The sequence below is a fragment of the Brassica napus genome, chromosome C3, assembly GCF_020379485.1.
Source record: "Brassica napus cultivar Da-Ae chromosome C3, Da-Ae, whole genome shotgun sequence".
In the NCBI taxonomy this organism is placed as follows: Eukaryota; Viridiplantae; Streptophyta; class Magnoliopsida; order Brassicales; family Brassicaceae; genus Brassica; species Brassica napus.
Genome location: NC_063446.1, coordinates 7,491,690 through 7,513,950, shown reverse-complemented (window position 1 = coordinate 7,513,950; position 22,261 = coordinate 7,491,690). Strand labels below are relative to the sequence as shown.

At 36.8% G+C, this 22,261-nt stretch overlaps 4 protein-coding genes and 1 pseudogene across 5 annotated transcripts; 3 read left to right on the top strand and 2 right to left on the bottom strand.

The window, feature by feature from the left end:
• The first annotated feature begins 2,619 nt into the window (after window positions 1-2,619).
• On the top strand, window positions 2,620-3,025 carry LOC111211584 (annotated as a pseudogene).
• Window positions 2,903-6,139, bottom strand: LOC111211569 (putative F-box protein At5g55150). Its single transcript, XM_022712755.2, has one exon. It carries the CDS (start codon window positions 4,573-4,575, stop codon window positions 3,472-3,474), a length of 1,104 nt encoding a protein of 367 aa, XP_022568476.2. The 5' UTR covers window positions 4,576-6,139; the 3' UTR covers window positions 2,903-3,471.
• Window positions 6,140-7,847: 1,708 nt separating this feature from the next.
• Window positions 7,848-9,684, top strand: LOC106345994 (glucan endo-1,3-beta-glucosidase 12). 2 transcript variants are annotated; one of them, XM_013785233.3, is made up of 3 exons: window positions 7,848-7,991; window positions 8,078-9,358; window positions 9,469-9,684. In XM_013785233.3, the coding sequence occupies exons 1-3, from the start codon at window positions 7,925-7,927 to the stop codon at window positions 9,501-9,503; spliced, it is 1,383 nt and encodes a 460-aa protein (XP_013640687.1). In that variant the 5' UTR covers window positions 7,848-7,924; the 3' UTR covers window positions 9,504-9,684. The 2 variants fall into 2 exon arrangements, with proteins under 2 accessions (XP_013640687.1, XP_022568508.1); XM_022712787.2 differs by lacking the exon at window positions 9,469-9,684 and having other exon boundaries at window positions 8,078-9,420.
• A 1,325-nt stretch (window positions 9,685-11,009) lies between these two features.
• BNAC03G14330D lies at window positions 11,010-12,038 on the bottom strand. The gene is made up of 3 exons (XM_013790888.3): window positions 11,691-12,038; window positions 11,455-11,607; window positions 11,010-11,358 (listed from the first exon to the last, which is right to left on the bottom strand). The coding sequence occupies exons 1-3, from the start codon at window positions 11,961-11,963 to the stop codon at window positions 11,293-11,295; spliced, it is 492 nt and encodes a 163-aa protein (XP_013646342.1). The 5' UTR covers window positions 11,964-12,038; the 3' UTR covers window positions 11,010-11,292.
• Window positions 12,039-13,788: 1,750 nt separating this feature from the next.
• LOC106345993 (65-kDa microtubule-associated protein 1-like) lies at window positions 13,789-17,232 on the top strand. The gene is made up of 8 exons (XM_013785230.3): window positions 13,789-14,040; window positions 14,342-14,435; window positions 14,521-14,727; window positions 14,807-15,268; window positions 15,756-16,223; window positions 16,299-16,386; window positions 16,463-16,611; window positions 16,687-17,232. Exons 2-8 carry the CDS (start codon window positions 14,364-14,366, stop codon window positions 17,002-17,004), a joined length of 1,764 nt encoding a protein of 587 aa, XP_013640684.2. The 5' UTR covers window positions 13,789-14,040; window positions 14,342-14,363; the 3' UTR covers window positions 17,005-17,232.
• The last annotated feature ends 5,029 nt before the right edge of the window (window positions 17,233-22,261 follow it).

The window sequence follows — 22,261 nt, the reverse complement described above, 5'->3', positions numbered from 1 at the left end:
TGGTATATATCATATTTTGTGATATTTTAGGAAGATTTAGGACATATATAATAAATTATGGATGCAGTTATGGTATATATCATATTTTTGTGTTTAAAAAAAAGGAATAACTGAAAATAAGCAGAAAAAGTGTTAAAAAATGTGTAATATAGGTAAAAAATGACTTATTCTTCTTTGAACCTCTAGGTTCACCAACCAATAAGATTGTGTTATTTTATATTCGATATCTTTTAAAAAAAGAAACAAAATATTGTCAAATTATATTATCTTTTAAAATTAAAACGTAAAAAGAAATAAATAAAAAATAGTAATAATTACAAAAAAAAATATTTTAAACGTCTTCAGCAAAACATTAAACCCTAAATCCTAATCCCTAAAACCTAAATCATAAACCCTAAACCCTTGGGTAAACCCTAAACTGTAGGATAAATCTTAAACTCTAGGATAAATCTTAAACTTTAAATCAAAATCACTAAACACTAAAACACTCAAAGGTTTAGGGTTTAGGATTTAGGGTTTAAAGTTTTAGGGTTTAGTGTTTTTATTTAGAGTTTAAGATTTATCCAAGAGTTTAGGGTTTACCCAAGGGTTTAGGTTTATTAAAAGGTTTAGGGTTTAGGATTTAGGGTTTAGTGTTTTGCTGACGACGTTAAAAATATTTTTTTTAATTCTTTTTTCTGTAATTGCTATCTTTTTTTACATTTTTATTTTAAAAACCTAATATAACTTGATAATATTTTGTTTCCTTTTTTAAAAGATATCGAATTTGAAATAATGAAATCGTATTGGCTGGTGAACTTCGAGGTTAACCCTAGGGGGTGAACCTAAGAATAACTGGTAAAAAATAGAACAATGAATAATGGCAGAAAAATATATTCTTCTCCACACATATCTTTAGGTAACATTTAGAGTAGGTTCTAGGGTGAACCTTTAGTAGGGGTTATTGGTTCTATGATTTTAATGGATTTGAGAATTCTTCTAGGATTTAAGAAATCCGTTGATTCTTAAATCAGACATATAGATTTCGAAATCAAACATACGGAATTCAGAATCAAAATAAATGGATTATTAAAATCAATCAAATGGATTTGCAATAAATTCAGCTTTATAATAAAACAAAGTATATTGCATCCATGCATTCGATTGAGAGTAGGTAGAATTCGTCTCTCTACCGTAAATTTGCTGAATGTACCATTACTGTCACGCAAACCCGAAGCAACAACATCTAAAAGTAAATCGATCAAAGTTTTATTTTCTTCAGGACTCCATTGAATATATGAACCTTTTTCTCGTTCTTGCGATGGGTCTTGTGTTTCTTGATGTGATTCTCCCATTGATGCTTCTGGTTTTAGGTTTTATGTATTTGTGTGTTTATAAAATTCTGTGTGTATAATGAAGATTATATAGAAATCATGACACATGTTATGGAAAACGGAAAATCAATATAGAAATAATAGAAAATAAAAAAATCAGGAAATATAACTTTTTGTTCAAAAGAAACGACATACTCCTACCAAAAAAAAAACGATGACATATTCTACTGAAAAATGGAAGTTGGTGTTATAATAGAATATTGCATGATGAAAGTGCCATGGATTATTTGAAATTTTTGTTGTATACGTGAGATATTGGACATTTTTTGTTAGAGAAAAATTTATAAGACAAATCCATTCAAAATAACAAGCTATAACTCAATATTTGTTTCTTTGTATTTTACTCTCTAAAACACTTATAAATCTATTCAAATCCAAATTCAAATCAAATGCTTAATCAAATCCTTACTATTGAATAACACCTAATTTTGAAATCTATTTTAAAATCATAGAACCAATAACAATGAATTTGAATACAGATTTTAAAATCATAGAACCAATAACACTAGATTTTGCTTGGATTTTCAAATCCATTAAAATTATAGAACCAATAACATCCTCTTAGATTCACCCACCAATAGTGTTTGAGTATTTGATATTTGATATCTTTTAAAAAATGAAACAAAATTAAATTTCCAAATAAGATTATATTTTTAAAATAAAACAATAAAAATACATAAAAATAGTTACAAAAAATAAATAAATAAACTATTTTATAAATGGTTTCAATACTTATTTTGGAAAACAAAATTCATATAAATACTCTTACTTATGTTTCTAATAATTTCATGTTTTTGTAATTTTAAATATTTATAAATCTATTTTTGCCATTAATAAAGGTAAGAACAAATGATTTAAAAAGTTAAAAGTTAAAAGTTCTAATGGGACGAATCGACTATGACACTAGACGAATCGATACGTACATGTTACAAACATGACTTTCTAGACAAGTAGACTATGTGGATTGTGAATTAATGGCCTAGATAAAGCCAAAAGTTAGACCTTAAGCTATTGTGCTAACTGTGCCGCTAAAAGCCTAATGTACACTTGAGGCTATGGCCGAACGAGAAGCTTAAAGATTTTCCGAGCTTTGTTCGCCGTCTTGATCCCTAAGTCTCTGACTACCTCCTCACTCACGTTATGCAACTCTTCTTATCTCTTTGAGGTGATCAATCTGATTAGATTTGAATTCTTGATTTCTATTTCTTGTTAAAAAGATTCCTAGTTGCAAAGGAGATAAAGAAGGATGAGTGGTTTTAGAGTTTTCAAAGCTCAAGTGCCTATTGAATGGAGCCAGAGCTTGTACATAGCCCTTAGTGAGAGGTATGCATGGAACCAGGAAGCTCCACAGGCGTACAACTTGAGGCTATGGGACTTCGCAGATACCACCGCACTGTTTTGCATTCCAACACTTCATCCATTAGAGGAATGATTCAACAGGTTTTCTTTTGTCATACGTCATATTCCTCTATCAAGCATGGTATTGACTTGGTTGTTTTTTTTGGGTAATACTCTCTGAAGGATGGTTGTTGTTGAAACAGAGGAGATGTACAAAGCATGCAAAAGAAGCGGAGGCCAACCACAAAGCTCTCCGGCCGCCACTTGTTGTCAGTCGTTCAAGCCCTGCAACAGGTTCATCCAACATGTCTTGATCATTTCAGAAGATGGTAAAGCTCTTCAACCAGACAACCATGTCACTTTGTTTAAGAACGATTTGCACTTGTAGTCAACACGCAATAAGAAATGCTGTATCAATGAGTTTGGTGCCTCTTATGCTGTTGTGTGCACAGTTTGACAAAAAAAAATGCTGTTGTGTGCACTGGATCCTTGTGTATGTTTTCTCTCATTTTTGTCAAAATTTCAAATCTAACAGATTGATTACAACGAACTAGTTTTTGGTTAATTAAAACATGTATTGAGAAGAAGATAGATGCTGAAAAAAAATCTCATAACTTTATTTTTGTTACACAACAACCATTACAAAAATTCTATTACGACAAATGTACTGTATAACGAGAATCAAAACTCATAACAAAAACATAAAACCTTTACTATGCAATACTAAAAATATGAACCCTAAGATGCATTAGTCTTTCACCTATTGAAGAACATCTGCAGGTGTGACCCAAAACATACCATTACAAAACCTTGACTCGTAAAGCTTCTTGATTTGCTTACTCTCCCATTCAAAAACGCTTAGACTTCCATCGATGAAGTAAATAGAGTTATCTTTGATGAACCCTCCAGATCCAGTTTCATCTGCTGAAACCGCTACACATCTACCTTGAGGGCTCAAGAACAAAGCCCTTCCTCTCAAGCTTCTCACCATAGTCCATTCTTTCGTCTCTGAATTAAATTCATAAATCTCAAAATACGTTGTGAAGTCATAATCATCACTAACGTCTAGCTTCTGTAGAACCACCCACAGGTTGCCATAATCCGACTCTGCAAAGTATTTCTTGCAAGGATCATACCGAGACGGCGAGGCGCTGCATAGAGGAATAGCTTTTGGATCGTTAGGGCTAAGTTCACACTGATATATCCCTCCAACTCTGTCCATGGCAAAGAAGACGCCACTACAGAACACAATGTCATCAACATGATCAGACTCCAAATCCGTCCATTGTTTATCTCCACGTCTGCAGAAAGCTAGTTTTCCTCCGTCGGTGTCGTAGATTATGATGAGCACAACCCAATCAGGGTCTAGTAAACTTGGCGAAGAAACTGCTTTCTTTACAAAGTTCTTAATTAGGGTTAGGGTTCCAGAATGCTGAGAGATAGCTTGGAACTGAAGCAACCGTTGAACGTCCTCGAAAGACGCCAATGGTGGCAGAGGAACAACCGTCTTCGTAAACGGGTTCTGTAAGTTTACCTCAAACGGGAAAGAAACATTGACAGTTAATAGATACCCTCCTGTGCTTCCACAAATCCATCTCTGATCATTACCGGAGAAAACCATTTTTTCCGGAGATATGATTCTAAATCCATCAGAGCATTGAGCTTCTTCAACGACAGAGGAGGGATGGGAAACAAAGAGAAATGGAACAAACTTGCGACTGTACACGGCGGAAGAAGAATATCTCCAAGAAGAACAGACGGTGGCACAGTTAAGGATGTCTCTAGCATCGTTTAGGCTGTGGAATACAGCTTCTATAAGCTCCGGGAGCAAGTCTGACCAGCAAGAAGATGAAAATACAGCCATTGTTATTAATTTATTGATGTAGATATGAAACGGTCAAAGCTTGTAAAATGACAAGGAAGTTATTTATAAAGCCACGAGAAACTTGCGCTGCAAGCAGACGTGCGGGGCAAGTTTTGACGATTACAAAACTCGGCGAAAGTAGCTTTTCGTTTAAGTTACCACTTTTTAATCAATTGAAAAAAATAATTAAAGCCCATTAACAATATAGGATCCAGTAATAACATCACACCGTCTTAGTAAAATCATAAAGACCACTAAAAGCAGAACAGATTGAAGCCATTAGCAACACGGCAACACGGCAACACGGCAACTCATGTTCGACGTAGTGTCTGAATGGTTTAATAATCTTTGTTTCGTGACGACTACTATTTGCAACCCGACACTATAATAGGCACATTTACAGATTTCATTTATATAGTAGCATTGTATCATACCGTGAACCATGAGGACAAGCAGCTAATTAACATTCCTATCTAAAATTCGTCTTGGTGGACTGAACAGACAGCATTCAAGTGACCTACCGCATTGAATTATTTTTCTTGGTTGATAAGAAAATGTGATTATATATAAGAAAATTTGATTAGGAAGACTTTTAGTTAACGTTCATATTTAGGATAGGGCCATAATAGTTAGAAAGAAGTCAATGTGAAAGTGACATTTCTCTGAATAATATAATGTTTCATGGACACTGTAAATCATTTTTCAGTTCCTTGTAAACGAGAGCTTACCGACTTCGAGCATGGGCGAAAACATATTGTACTATGTCGACCAGCACCATAAAAATATATAGAAAAATAAAGTTTAGTTTCATGATTCAGAAATTATATTGTTATGTATGGAATCATTATATCTAAATGACTAAACCAGCATACAAAGCACGAAAACATATAACGATCATTTAAAGTATACTATTTCCATATGATGTCTGATTTTGTTTTTATTGTTTAGGTCTCAAACACCAAAGCTCAAACCAGTTTCGATTCTGTAACAGTTACCATATATATATGTACATTGGATTGACTATTGGTACGATCTTTTGAATTGTCAAATTAGCGTTATACTTCTTTTACAACAACAACAACAACAACAACAATAACAACAAAAATTAGCTTTATACAGTAAGAATCGCAAAATATAAAATTAAAATCATCATTAAAAACTGTTAAACAAAAATGAAAAGATAGTACTCTTAGTCTTAAATTAAGATAGCATATTAGGATGTCACCACTGGTGAGTCACCAGATATGAAATTAAGATCGAAAAAATTAGTTTATCATAAGACATGTGTCGACTAAACTTGCGTATGCAGATTCTTGCTAATATTCAAAATTTTAAATGCATATTTGTCTAAGTATTTACTGACTTTAGTCGTAAATTTCATTAAAATTTTGTATAGCTAGCAGTAGTGTTCAACTTGTATAGGAGGACTAAACTCTACAAACTTTTTTTTTTCTCAAATATTGTTCTTGTCCTTGGATGGGCACCAAATATATGGACCATTTAGTTTGATTTATTATTATACTGGTGTTTGTTTAGCTAATTAACCTACAAGGTTCGTTCTTTCCACACATGACACATCTGAACGCGTTCATTAGATAAATCGAATTATATTCAAGGTAGAAGTGATACAAATACACATTTTCCATATTATAACACTTTTAAAATTCTAAATCCAAGTTGCTACATCTAATATACAAGTTATATGGAAGGTATAAATAACACAATGTAATATTAAGTATTTATACATGTCATTTTTTTTTGTCGACGATTTATACATGTCATTTAAATTCTGAATACAGTCCTTCGATCACAGCATTATATAATACATCTTTTTTTTTGTCACTGTCATTATATAATACATCCAAAGAGGCGAAAATAAAAATGGACTTGATGTAGGAAAAAGAGACGTTGGAAACGAGAGATGGCTTCTTTTTTTGTCAAGAGGAAACGAGAGATAGCTATAACGTTCAAATTTAGGAGACGGGAGGAGATGGGACAATGGCACATGGCTCCATTGTGGTAGATTCTTCACTCGAGGACAAGACAAAATGCTCTTTAACATTATGAATTGATTATGTAGTAAATATTATTACTCATCCATATCATAAAAAATGTCATTTTGACACTCTTTAGTAATACATAAAGAGAACTATTTTTATAAAATTAATATAAATTTGAGTAACTATATATGTTTATTTTAACTTTAAATACAAATTGTAGAAATACTTTAATATTGTAATTGTAGTTAATTACAACAAGGATTATTGACTAAATTTAAAAAAATATTAAAACCAAAGGATTTTTAAATAAGGTATTTGTAGTTACATCAAAACAAATTAAAATAATACTCTCTCTCTTTTCAATACTTGACATTTTTTAGAAATTTTTCTTTTCCAAATTAAATGATGTTTTTCCTATGTAAAATTTATTAACAACAAATATTATATAATCAGTGATATTATCTATTCTATTTTATTAATTTTTAATTGTGGTCAAGTAAGTAAATAATAATATTTTTGTTTAGAAAATATAAAAAATAAATAAATTAAATCTATGTCCACAATCTTAAAATGTCATCTATTAAAAAATGAAGAGACTATTAGTTAACGTTGAAAGCGTCAAAACACCTGCTTTGTAAAACCACAACTGAGATAGTAATACTCCAACAATAAACCAGAAAATTTATCAAATTATTATGGTAGGGTTGATAAGTTAATGCGTCGGATCACATTTATCCCTACTCCGACCAGATTCGTCGTCTATATATAATTGTAATTATAACTTTAACGGTTATATCAGCTGTTTTCCAACAAGTTATTAATACCATTGGTTATTAACATCGAATAAATATATGGTTAATTTGCCTTTAGTGAACATGTTGACCGAGTTACGTATAGCTCAAAGTTTGTAGTGGGTTTCATTAACGCTGCATTCATACCATTATCAAAATTCAAAAATATTTTATTAATATATATAATTACTCTCTTGTCAGATTACGTGATCTAACGTGATAAAAGAGAAAACTACAATCCATTTTTATAATCATACATAACGTTAAGAAAATCCTCCAAAAGCATACAAAGCTGCAGTAATAATATTAAATAAACAATCTAAATTGAATGGTAATTTTGTCACGTACCCCACCATCTGACAACATTTGGTACAGCTCCAATCAGTACGATTGAAACGGTCAAATTTGCAGTAAAAATAAAAATTAATATTTAACTTTCACACGTCACCGAGTAACATCTCACGTGGGTCCTACCCACTCCCTCTTCACATCCACTATATAACCAACAGCTTCGCCTCATCCGAAAACACAAACATTTCTCAATCTCTGCGACAGACAATGGCTGTCTTAGTTCTCTCTGTCCTAATACTCTCATGCTTCTCAGCAATCCAATTCACACATGCAGGTTAATCTTCATCATCATCTCACTCTTCACGAGTATGCCACGTGTTGGATTCTTATCATCTTCATTTATTTTTGTTTCTTATACAGATTCTGGGATGATCGGAGTGAACTACGGCCGGATAGCAGACAACCTTCCGGCGCCGGAGAAGGTGGTTGAGCTTCTGAAATCCCAAGGAATCAACCGCGTCAAGCTTTTCGACACCGACAAAACCGTCCTAACCGCGCTCGCAAACTCCGGCATCAAAGTCGTCGTCTCTCTCCCCAACGAGAATCTCACCGCCGCCGCCGCGGATCAGAGCTACACCGACAATTGGGTTCAGGAGAACGTGAAGAAGTACACGCCGGCGACTGATATCGAAGCGATCGCCGTCGGGAACGAAGTGTTCGTCGATCCCAAGAACACGACGAAGTACCTCGTCGCAGCTATGACGAACGTTCACAGCTCTTTGGTTAAGTTCAATCTCGACGAATCGGTTAAGATCTCGTCGCCGATTGCGTTGAGCGCGTTGGCGAATTCGTATCCACCCTCCGCCGGTTCGTTTAAACCAGATTTAATCGAACCGGTTATTAAACCGATGCTCGATCTCCTCCGCAAAACGTCGTCGCATCTGATGGTGAATGCTTACCCGTTCTTCGCGTACGCGGCTAACGCCGATAAGATCCCGTTGGATTACGCGTTGTTCAAGGAGAACGCCGGCAATGTAGATTCCGGTAACGGTTTGAAGTACAACAGTCTCTTCGACGCGCAGATCGACGCCGTGTTCGCGGCCATGGCCGCCGTGGGATTCAACGACGTCAAGCTCGTGGTGACGGAGACGGGATGGCCTTCTGCAGGAGACGAGAACGAGATCGGCGCCGGCTCGGCTAACGCGGCGGCTTATAACGGCGGGTTGGTGAAAAGAGTGTTGACGGGTAACGGAACGCCGTTAAAATCGAATGAGCCGCTTAACGTCTATCTGTTCGCTCTGTTTAACGAGAACCAGAAAACGGGGCCCACGTCTGAGAGAAACTACGGGCTGTTTTACCCGAACGAGAACAAAGTGTACGACGTTCCGTTCTCCGCTACGGTAACGCCGGTGAGCGATAGCAAAGTGAAGGTTCCGGTGAAGACGCCGTCGCACGTGGGACAGACGTGGTGCGTGGCGAACGGGAAGACGACGAAGGAGAAGCTTCAGGAAGCACTGGACTACGCTTGTGGCGAAGGAGGCGCTGATTGCCGTCCGATTCAAAAGGGTGCCACGTGTTACGATCCGGAGTCGTTAGAGGCGCACGCTTCTTACGCGTTCAACAGTTACTATCAGAAGAACGCGCGTGGTGTCGGCACGTGTAATTTTGGTGGTGCAGCTTACGTAGTCTCGCAACCTCCCAGTACGTACTCTATTCCTATTCTTTCTCAAAATGATCATTTTTATTAACACTAATCAGTTTTACGTGTATTAAATTGATTTTGTTATATCTCGCTCAATTCGTGTTTGTAGAGTACGGGAAATGCGAGTTTCCAACCGGGCATTGAAATGGTTATGGAGGATCGAGCGGATTAAATTAGTAGCATTTTCTCGTTATTTATTTAAGAGTACACTGTTTTCTCATTCGAGTAATGATTATTTATTTATTTATATGCGTAGAATTCATTTCGCTATTGTATATTTGGCTGGTTTCATCGTTTAATAGAGTTCTCAGTATTTTTTTCTTAACTTCAACCTCTACGTACGAGCTAGTATATACACGAAATCAAATTTCATCCAGCACTGTGACATTTAATTACTCGATGCTCGAATGTTAGTTCGATCGATCGATCGATGTGTCGTTCATCTTACGGATACGTATTGTATTATATTCGCAATCTATTAACAACATTGTTTAGTGTAATCGTTAATCTATCATTATGGACAAATGATATACACACGGCTAAAATGACATTTCCAAAAAGATCAATCGTTTCGGATATATTTATTAGTGAAATCTGTCGCAACTAGAATCGGTACAATTATGCTGAGTTAGCAACCAATCGGCTAATAGCCTATGCAGTGGCTCAAAGTTCAAACAAAGAAACCTCTTGACAATTTTCTGTTTAACCTCTTGAGAATTTATCACAAGATGCTTTTATTTTGATGAAGCAGAGATAATTTCACGGGGGTGAAAATCTGTAAGCAATGAATGTGAAAGGGAAGTCTGATTTAGAACTCTACTATGATGAACTTCTGAAATGCATCTTATAAACTTCTGTTGTCAAGGAGAGCTTTTCAAAGATGGACACTTCAAAAGATTCGGTTGGTGCTGCTCCACTGTTGATAACCCTTTTAGAAGGAGTGGAGATGACTGAGAAACAATTAGCAGAGGTTTAATAAAACATGCCTTATATTTGTTCATTGAGGTAAAACAAAGATCATAAGATTGAGACTGAATCTGAGTGTGAACATTTGAGAACTAGATAGAGATGTGTTTTATTGAAACATAAACTAAGATAGCTCAATGAGCTTTATTGAAATATAAAGAACAGAAAGGGAAAGACTTTGGGTTGTCTGCAAGAGATTCAAGAGTTGTATTGATGATTCATTAAGATGAGAAGAGAGGCTGCTAGAAAGCGCAGCCAAAATTACAACTTCAGAACTGTTAACAACATATATATATGAGTCTATAACCCTAGTCTAAAAGTTTCTAATGGATCATAAGGTTGGTCTTTTCTTTGGGCTTCAATACTGAGAAGGCAATTTCATCTGTGAAAGCGCAAGGTGTTTTAGAAATCTGGTTTGGTGAAACAAGATCCTTTAAATGGACCGTTTGATCCAACAAGGCATAACGTAGTGTTCCATGTCCCAGATGCTTCGAAACCAGAAGGCACGTTTGCTCATGTCCTAAAGGGTACTAAACTATCAAGGATTTGCTCTCTTTCTTCCTGAAAATTTGTTATTTTTGTTTTCTATAGTTGAAAACTCTGTTTCTCAGCTTCGCATATTCATAGGATGAACAAGATCCCATTAAGTAGCTGGACATTGCCTGCAGTTCCAGAGAAGCCTGGTTCTGTAACATTTGTTCTCATGAAGTTATAAAAAGGGAACATCAAATCCATAAGAATGATATGAAATGATTCTAAGGGAGGCAGGCAGGCTATTTGGTCATACTCATACTACACATATAGAGCTTTCCTCTAACTAGGGACACAATACCTAAGGATCCAGAAGGTTCAAAGTGCAACAAAAGCCTAGAATAAGTCACATCATGAGACATTAATAGCTAGAACAATACCAAATCCTGAGACTTTTACATACTGTTGCTTCATCCCAATTTTAATATGATTCTCTTCATTCTTCAGCCCCTTGAGAATTCAGACACAGCCCCAGTCTCCAGTGACGAGTTGTTTTTGCTTCCTGCAGAGGAAGTAACAAGAACATGTATGAACAACAACACTGATCATAATTTCGTACCATACCAGTTAAATATAGCTGGCTTTGAAAGCTTATCACCTTAGTTTGGTCGGTGTCTGTCATGTTCATGTCCAGCTCAAAGCCTTTGTGCAATGGAGATTCATCAGTGTCAAATTCATCACTCTCTTCCCCTAAAGCTTCAGCTTCAGAATCCTTACTGGCCACTTTCTCTCTATTCTCAAGCATCGCAATCTACAAATATCAATAGAATCATTACCACACAAGAAAAGCCCTTAAAATAGATTTTTTTTTTTTTCCAATTTGGGAAAGCTTACTGGAGCGTATCTGAATCTTCGCTTAGGCGGCTCCTCCGTCTCGCCGGAGTCAGTAACCGTCGTCGAGGAAAGTGGGGTCCACTTATGGAGAAGCATATGGTGTTGAGAATCGCTTCGACCGTTGGGCTTAGATGCTCGGAAAATGCCGACGGATGAAGTTGAGACACTTACCCACTTCTTCTTCCACCTCCTTACACGACCGCTGAAAACCGCCGTCGCGGACGGACCACTGTATCTTGTCGTCCGGCTCAGTCTCGACCCTACGCCTTCCATCTCCGCAAGCAAATTCTCTTTCTCTCGCTGTCACTGCTCGGACAAGAATATAGTTGCTTTATTAAACTACTCTCTCTGTCTTTAGAAACGCAGCGTTTTAAAGCGGCAGCTGGTTAAGGACATATATGTAAATTACACAGCTTTAAGGAAGACCCAGCTTCCCGCTGATCTCCGGGTCAACGAAACAAAAGTGCCAAATTCACGTGTAAAGAAAAACTTTAAGCTGGTGTTAGAAAAAATAAAGCTTTGTTGTCTATTTGTCTGTGTGGGATTGGGTTTTGGTATGAATGAGAATGGATGCAGTGTTCAATCTCTTGGTGAAATTGAGTGTTGAAGTTCCAGCAGGCCCGGCTCAAAGTGTTGGTGCTATACAATTCATAGATCCGTAAAAATTTTGCTTAAAATAATGCTAAAACCAGGAAATCAATGACTTGTAAAAAATTTGTGAGTTGTAGTATTAAATAGTTTAAAGTCACGTGTTTGTGGTTTCTCTTTTCAACCCAAAGCCACACATATTTTTTTTCTTTAGTTCGCATTCCTCTGTATATTTGTTGGATAACAACAGTTTCAGAAAAAAAATTGGACCCTGAATTTTAAAGAAATTGTGGTAAAAGAAAGTAGGGCCCTTTGCTATTGCACCTCTGGCACACCCTCGAAGCAGGTACTGTGAAAATTGTTGCCAAAGAGTCTTGTCTCCGAGAGAGTAACAAAACAAAACAAAAATAGTAACAAAAACGTTGTCAAAAAATTTGGTTGAAGTTCTCAACAGATGAACTAGTTGAGAGTTTGAGAACCCGAACCCGATCACAGAGTTCAAGAAACATAAACAAGAGTACGATGAGGAACGTGTGAAAAAGACGAGGTTAGTTCTCTCGTGAACTAAGTAGGATCATTTACTTGACTGTAACTCTGTAAGTAAGATAACTGAGAGGAGATTTTCTTCTTGAATTGGTGGTTTAGGTACACGAGAAGGAGCAAAAAGTGCTAGAATGGTTAAAAGAACGAGCTGACATTCATTACATTACTCGATCGTTGATTAGCATAGTAATGTATGTTTCATGATTGGCATGTTCTGGTTTGTATGAGCATTTTTGTTCTCGAATTATTGCAAAAAGCTTTGATTTTTTTAGTTTTTGTATCACAACATAAAAGTTATAATTGACAATTGTTCGAAATATTAATTCATCAGTTGCAATAAATGATTTCTAGGAATACCATTTTTATTTTATAGTTTTTGTTCACTTTCTATTTTATTTTATAATCTGTGTTTTATCAATATATGGCATATGTATAAGTATATATGTCGATTTCATATTTAATTTGCCAACGAACATTGACTATGACTTGTTTGTTTGTTTGTTTGTCACATAACTCTTTATCTTTTCTAGTTTGGTTTATTTGACTCTTGACTAATTAGCGTTCCCTCTCATAACTTTTGCTGCTTGTTTTACCGGTATTTTGCCAAAGCTACTTCCCGTGATTTTGTTCAAACTTCAAACTAAAAAAAAAACGAAATGTTAATTTTCATTACCAATCCTTATAATTATTACATCGCCTCTAACCCATCTCCAACGTGTGTAAAATTGCTGGCAGGTTTACAAAGAATTCCCATCATTTTTATACGAACTTTGTATTGTATTTTTTTTTTGATCAAAAAGATACAGCGTCATGAGTTTTTCAAACTGCATATATAATTCCATTTTTATTATAGAGACATTTGTATGTTTGTCTTTGTTAAGAAAGTATCTAAACTTGTGTGGTCAAACAAGCAAAGCACCAAAATCAAGGAAGAGTAGAAGACACAGTTGCGTCTGTAAACAGTGTCATGTTGTGTAATAGAGCAGGGAAATAGGGGTTAAATATTTGTTTTTGGCTGTTTGTTAATTGGAGTTTCCATCGTACTACAAAAGTTATGGGTCCCACACCACCTCCCCGTCTCTTCCACCTCTCCCATCCATAGATAAATTTGTTCCCTTCAATAACATTTTCTCTCACTCCCAATAGTGAGTTTATATTGTCGTCACAGAGCTTCAGATCTACAACAAGAAGAAGAAGAGTGTTGGAAGTGTCAATCTCGGTAACTAAATCTTCTCTCTCTTTTTTTTCTTACTGTGAGGTTTTCTTTCTTTTAGTTCTTGATTGCTTTGGTTTCATCACCAATGCTGTTTTGATTCCCTTAAGTTCGTGTTTTTATTTCAGTTATCTATTGATTCTTTACTCGGCTTGTAGGTTTTACATTCTTAAGCTTTCTGGGTCACGCTTAAAAATAATGTTTTGACTGTTTGGTCTGTGGAGAGCAATGTTCATTAATCACTGTGTGAAGCTAGTTTAGTCATGGTAGTCTCCACCTAGTAAATTTGGTCTGATCTTGTCTGCAGAAAACCTTCTGATTTCGTAACAATGGTGGCCACTGATGCTGAAAGTCCTCATCTTGGGGAGATTACTTGTGGTACCTTACTTCAAAAGTTGCAGGTAAACCTCACAATCATCTCCTATATAACCTGCATGGCTTTTACTCAACCTTCTGTGTAATGTGAAAAAACTTTTTGTTCAATAGGAAATTTGGGATGAAGTTGGTGAGAGCGACGAGGAACGAGACAAGCTACTTCTTCAAATAGAGCAAGAGTGTCTTCATGTCTACAAGAGGAAAGTTGAGCAGGCTGCCAAATCCAGAGCAGAGCTTCTTCAAACCTTATCAGATGCCAATGCTGAACAATCCAGCCTCACAACCTCTCTTGGAGACAAAAGCTTTGTTAATGACATTGTAAGTTTTTTTTTCTTCTTCTTGTCCCAAACTTTAAAAGTGGAACATGTAACTGATGATACATGTGTTTTTGTTGCAGCCGGATAAGTCTTCTGGAACGATCAAAGAACAGCTTGCTGCTATAGCCCCTGCTCTTGAACAACTGTGGCAACAGAAAGATGAGAGAGTCAGAGAGTTCTCTGATGTACAATCACAAATCCAGAAGATCTGTGGAGAGATTGCTGGTGGTTTGAGTAGTGAGGTTCCTATAGTCGATGAGTCTGATTTGTCTCTGAAGAAACTAGATGATTTCCATAGCCAACTCCAAGAGCTTCAGAAAGAGAAGAGTGATAGGCTGCAGAAGGTGCTCGAGTTTGTGAGTAGTGTTCATGATCTATGCGCTGTTCTTGGTTTGGACTTCTTAAACACTGTCAAAGAAGTTCATCCGAGCTTAGGTGAAGAAACCAGTGTCCAGGCCAAGAGCATTAGCAATGAGACGCTTTCGAGGTTGGCTAAAACAGTATTGACTCTTAAAGATGATAAGAAGCAAAGACTACAAAAGGTAAAAAGACAAATCTCTATGCACTAGGCCTGCGGGTTTGGGTAGTTCGGTTTTTGGTTAGTTTGGTTCAACATAAATTTTATGAATTTACCTGGAATAAAGTTTGGTTCAATATTCAGTTTTGAAAATCCTACTGAAGTCTTTGATTTCGGTTATATTTTGGTTTAATTTTGCTAAAATTTCGGATAAGTTTGGTTTGAAATTTGTTTAGCTCCATTAGTTCGATTCGGGTCTTTTGGTATGGTTTAGTTATAATTCTTTTTGTTTCTTTTTATATGAAAACCAAAGTAACGATTGTCGAACCAAACCGAAAACCAAACTTTTTAAAAAAGCCTACCGAATCGAACCGAACTCCTAGCCGAACTAACCAAAACTTTTGGTTCGATTCGGCGGTTTTGGTTCGGTTCAAAATCCCAGCCCTACTCTGCATCATTATCTGAGCTGAAACATGCAAAGATGATGAGAATTTGTGTATCTTGTTTTTCAGCTTCAAGAACTGGCTACTCAGCTAATTGATCTATGGAACCTGATGGATACTCCTGATGAGAAAAGGGATCTGTTTGATTATGTTACTTGTAACATCTCAGCTTCAGTAGATGAGGTCACTACACGAGGTGCTCTTGCACATGATCTGATCAAGCAGGCCGAGGTTGAAGTGAATAGGCTTGACCAGCTGAAAGCTAGCCGAATGAAGGAAATAGCTTTCAAGAAACAGACTGAGCTTGAGGAGATATACGCTCGCGCTCACGTGGAAACAAACCCTGAATCTGCTCGCGAGAGGATCATGTCACTGATTGACTCTGGAAACGTTGAGCCTACTGAGTTATTGGCAGATATGGATAGTCAGATAGCTAAGGCCAAAGAAGAAGCGTTTAGTAGGAAGGATATTTTGGACCGTGTTGAGAAATGGATGTCTGCTTGTGAAGAAGAGAGCTGGTTAGAAGACTACAATAGGGTAAATAATGCATTCTTTTTTAAACACTATGATACATCATAAAACATTAACTTTGAGTTTGGTTCTTGAGAACAGGATCAGAACAGGTACAGCGCAAGTAGAGGCGCTCATTTGAACCTCAAGAGAGCTGAGAAAGCTCGTGTTCTGGTTAGCAAGATTCCTGGTAAGTGTAGAAGAAGTTAAAGATTACACGTGAAGATTTTTTCTTGTTTTAACGGATCTTTATGTTTGTGGAAAAGCAATGGTTGATACATTGGTTGCCAAGACCAGAGCTTGGGAAGAGGAACACAACATGTCCTTTGCATACGATGGTGTTCCTCTGCTAGCTATGTTAGACGAGTACGGTATGCTTAGGCAAGAACGAGAAGATGAGAAACGGAGGCTGAGGGTAAAGTTCATCACTTCTACTCTATATAAAGTGAACATGACATGCAATAAACCCATGTTTTGTCTTAACGAACAGGAACAAAAGAAGGTTCAAGAACAGCCACACGTAGAGCAAGACACTGCCTTCAGCACCAGGCCAAGCCCTGCGAGACCGGTCAGTGCAAAGAAACCGGTGGGGGCACGAGCTAACAACGGAGGAGCCAATGGAACACCAAACCGGCGTTTATCATTGAATGCAAACCAGAACGGAAGCAGGTCTGTTGCAAAGGAAGGAGGGAGAAGGGAGAGTCTCAACAGGCCGGCTGCTCCTACAAATTACGTTGCTATTTCGAAAGAAGAAGCTGCTTCATCTCCGGGTACTGGTGCTGCAGATCATGTTCCAGCTTCACCGTGAAGATAAGAAAGGGAAAGATCTGTAGTTTTTTTTTTCACTATGTTTGTGAGTTGGTTTTAGGGAGAGAGAGTTCTATGAAACCACCTGAGATAAGACAAAAAAAAAACACTTGAGAGTAGAATATGTGCATGTTGTTAGTGTTGTTTTAATAGTTGGTACCATCTTGACTTTGAAAACCTACCTTTTTACCTTATCTAAGGGAGAGAAACAAGAAAACCATTTTATTTATCTTCTCATTAAAGAAGCTAGAGAAGGTATTATGTCTTAGCTTAATCAAATTAATTATTAATTAGTGATGGTATCTTGAAATTGAGCTGTCTATGAACTTAGTGTATACCAAGCTTGAAAGGACCAAACCTCTTGTTAAAAAGAGAACTTGTTTTATGGTGAAAAGTGTTATCTATATATATTACTAATAATCTTTTTGGTAGTATTATATAAACTAGTGATCGGTCAACCCATCTTGCCAAATGGGACCTGGTCGTTTTATGTATAATGCATTCTGTTGCAATACTTTTATTACAAACATTGATAAGCATAGACCTACTCTTTTTTTTTTTGTAGTAGTAGTAGTTAAGACATTTTGACTCAAAATATAGCTCCGTTTTATAGATGTGTACTCCTGCTTATTAACTCAACTAGGACCTCAGATGATTGCTGATGCACACAACTACATAAGGCTGCAGGATTCACGATGGGGAGCTTTTGCCTTTGATGAAATCTTCCAAGTATCTCAGCTGTTTTGGGAATAGAATGACTAAGTGAAAATACAAGAAAATTTCAAGAGGCAAAAAGTTTTTATGATTTGTTCACACTAATTATAGGCAATTACAAACAGGATAAGCTGTTTAAAGATTGAAGATACACAAGGATCAAACAGAAGCTAGCAACCTGACACATAAGTTTCTCTACTATGTTTCCTCGGCACCTCTCTCTCCCTCCCCGTGAACGCTCCAACCTCTCTCTACCAGCAGCACAAGGGTTTGGCTTGCTTTTTCCGGCGGCCGCCGCCTCCGTCGCGGCCGCCGGGATCTCAGTTCTCTTCTCGGTGTTTCCCCTTGTTGTCTCCGTCTTCTACGGCTGAGGGAGTGGCTGGCTAGCGCTTCAGATCTGGTTTGCTCTTGTTCAGATCTACGGTTCGCGACGGCTGAGGCGGCTTGAGGACGGTCTCCTCCAGCGTTGTGGTCACCCAGACTCTGATGGAGTAAAGCCGGAAATTTTCCTTTGCGCTTTGTTAGATGCTTCGAGCGTAGAGGCGCGTGCGGCGTCGATAAGCTCCTCGTCGGTCATGTTCGTCCTCCAGCGGTGTCTGGGGGTGAGCTTCTCTGCGTGTCGAGTTGGAGGTCCGGGTTCGCCGGTTCTGGTAAATCTCGGTTTCTCTCTGGTCTGTTTGTTGTGTCGTCTTGTGTTCTCCTTGTTGGCAGCGCATGGAGGTCTCCGGTGGTGGTGGTTCAGTTCGTCCCGCCGGGTCTTTGTGGCAGCGCGTTGGTGAGTTATCTCTGGTCCGCTTCGGCTACGTCCTTAGCCCCAGGAGCTCCTCATCCTTCAAATCAGAATGGTATCGGCGGTTGTGGCCTGCTCCGCCTCTTGCTCTTCTCAAATAATCCATCAGCTTGGGTTCGTCACTTGAGGGCGGTTAACGGCTCAGGTTAAGTTCAGTTAGCAATTCAATCAGCCTTAGCTAATAAAGCGAATATCCTTCCGCTTCAACCCAATCTTACTCGAAGAACTAGTTAGTTAGGCTCCGGGTTCTGAGCGTGGCTTCGGATTTTTTTCCTTCGGAGGGTTGTCCGTCTTCCGATCTGTCATCTCTAATGATTTTACGGTTAGATGGGTGTATACGGTCCCAGTGGATTGCAATGGAGGTGGTAATCTTCGGCGCAAGATACTGAACGATGGCATCGTTGGTTTACGGCTTCTCTTCGTACCGCCGATGGTCTCTATTTTTTGGCTTGCTCTGGGCTTGGGTTCAGATTCTTCCCTCGGGTAAGCTCTGGGTTCTTGATGGAAGCTGTAGGAGCCGTTGCAATCAAGATTTGGATTCAATGGAATCTTGGATAGTGCCCACACTTGACGTGCCGGGGGGCATTCAAAGAACACATGATTTATTGATTCCTCTGGATCTCCACACCGTGCACAACATGTATCTCCTTGTATTCCTCTCGCTTTTAGATTTTTTGTTACCGCTATACAACCTGTCACCAACTGCCATAAGAAATGCTTTAACTTTGGAGGACACTTAACTTTCCAGCAAAATGCCTTAAGTATATCCACATTTGGTCCATAAAATTCTGGTTGTTTGTCCTTATCTGGATAGACCCTTTCTACTTGATACTCTGATTGTACTGTGTATTTCCCGTTATTAGTGAAATGCCACCCATTCCTATCTTCCATCTGATTTCTACTCAAAGGAATACTTTCAATCATTTTTGCATCCTGGGGTTCCACCAATGTCCTAATCGCCTGTAAGTTCCATGTTTGGGATTCCTGATTAATGAGAGAATCCACTGTGAGGTCCGGGTAACTATTATGAAAGTTTTTGCTAGCTGGTCTCGGGCGAGTGGATGGGATCCAAGGATCATTCCGTACTGAAATAGATGACCTTGTTCCAACCTTTTTGATTAGTCCTTTACAAACCATAGATCTAGCAGAAGAAATACTCCTCCAGCCATATGACGGGGAATATGAGCGAATCGGTTCCAGGGATGAAGCATTCCTGAAGTACCGTGCTTTGAAAACTCGAGAGAAAAGCGTATTTGGCTTCTCTATCAGCCTCCACAATTGCTTTCCAAGCATCACCGTATTAAAATCAGTCAAATCTTTGAATCCTAGCCCACCATTATCCTTATATACACATAATTTATCCTATGATTTCCAATGCATGCCCCTTGTGCTTCCTCCTGGACTCCACCAAAACCGAGCTACTGCACTCGTTAGTTTCTTAACTGTAGCTTTCGGTAACCGATACACAGACATCACATGGTTTGGCAGGGCCGTGATCACCGATTTAATAATCACCTCTTTTCCCCCCTTGGTGAAAAATCGAAATGTCCAACCATTCACCCTATTATTCAGACGATCTTGGACAAAACCAAACACTTGTATCTTTGATCCTCCTAAACTCTCTGGCAAGCCTAAATAAGAACTCATTCTGCCTAGGTTCTGAATTCCCAAAATATCTCTCAACTCTTGACGGCTGGATTCATCAATCTTATGTCCAAATTGAATTGATGATTTCTGAAAATTAATTTATTGCCCTGAAACAGTCTCATAATCCTTTAGTATCCTGAGAATAGTTTGACATTCTTCTTTGTTTGCCTTGCAAAAGAACAAACTGTCATCTGCAAATAACAAATGAGAAATTTCTGGACACGCTCTTGCTACCTTCATACCGGTTAATTGTTTCACCCATTCTGCCTTTTTTATATTTGTAATTAAAGTCTCAGTACACATGATAAATAAATAAGGAGATAATGGATCTCTTTGACGTAGTCCCCGCTGAGGGGTTATAAGGCCTCGTGGCTGCCCATTGAGGAGTACCCTATATTGAACTGAAGATATGCACTCTCGCATTAATTTAGATTAATTTATTTTAAATATGGATTACTTACGTATGTTGTAGCGCATATCTCTAAATTGCAAATTTACATTTAAAACTAATATATTGTAAGTTTAACTTCCATGCATGCCAATACACAAATTTGGTTCTTATTGTTTGAAAGCTCTCTCGATTATGTAAACAGAAAAAGAAATCAAGCAGCTGACATCCTAGCCTTACTCGAAGATCAACAATCAGAGTTTTTAATATTCCTCATGTTTGGTTAATGAAGTTCTTGTATCCCCATTTATGGTTTCAATTAATAAAAGTATTTGTGGTTAAAAAAAAAGAAGTTTTGATTAATAAGTTAGCAGTCATCTAAAATATTTATAGCACTGAAAAGATAAAATGGTGTTAATAAAAATCGAGAAAACAACTAATGAGATGGGAACATTATTTATAATGATTTGCAAGAAAATTACATATCTGAGAATTTCTTAGTTACATTAAAAAATATTGTAGAATTTTAAAACAATTTAGAATTATTGAAAAGGTATTAATCTCACTTTTAATCGACTGTTCCTAATACGGGGTTTCAAAAATAAAACATATGTATTGGATGGTACAAATAAATAAATATTCTTAAAGTTTACAAAATTTTATTTACATTCAATTTTCAGCAATATATGTTTGGAACAAAATTAACATATTAAGACAAATAGAAGATTGATAATTCAATTTGGAGAGAATGTAGTATTTTCTTAAAAATTTAGTTAGTAGGGGTTATTGGTTCTATGATTTTAATGGATTTGAGAATTCTTCTAGGATTTAAGAAATCCGTTGATTCTTAAATCAGACATATAGATTTCGAAATCAAACATACGGAATTCAGAATCAAAATAAATGGATTATTAAAATCAATCAAATGGATTTGTAATAAATTCAGCTTTATAATAAAACAAAGTATATTGCATCCATGCATTCGATTGAGAGTAGGTAGAATTCGTCTCTCTACCGTAAATTTGCTGAATGTACCATTACTGTCACGCAAACCCGAAGCAACAACATCTAAAAGTAAATCGATCAAAGTTTTATTTTCTTCAGGACTCCATTGAATATATGAACCTTTTTCTCGTTCTTGCGATGGGTCTTGTGTTTCTTGATGTGATTCTCCCATTGATGCTTCTGGTTTTAGGTTTTATGTATTTGTGTGTTTATAAAATTTTGTGTGTATAATGAAGATTATATAGAAATCATGACACATGTTATGGAAAACGGAAAATCAATATAGAAATAATAGAAAATAAAAAAATCAGGAAATATAACTTTTTGTTCAAAAGAAACGACATACTCCTACCAAAAAAAAAACGATGACATATTCTACTGAAAAATGGAAGTTGGTGTTATAATAGAATATTGCATGATGAAAGTGCCATGGATTATTTGAAATTTTTGTTGTATACGTGAGATATTGGACATTTTTTGTTAGAGAAAAATTTATAAGACAAATCCATTCAAAATAACAAGCTATAACTCAATATTTGTTTCTTTGTATTTTACTCTCTAAAACACTTATAAATCTATTCAAATCCAAATTCAAATCAAATGCTTAATCAAATCCTTACTATTGAATAACACCTAATTTTGAAATCTATTTTAAAATCATAGAACCAATAACAATGAATTTGAATACAGATTTTAAAATCATAGAACCAATAA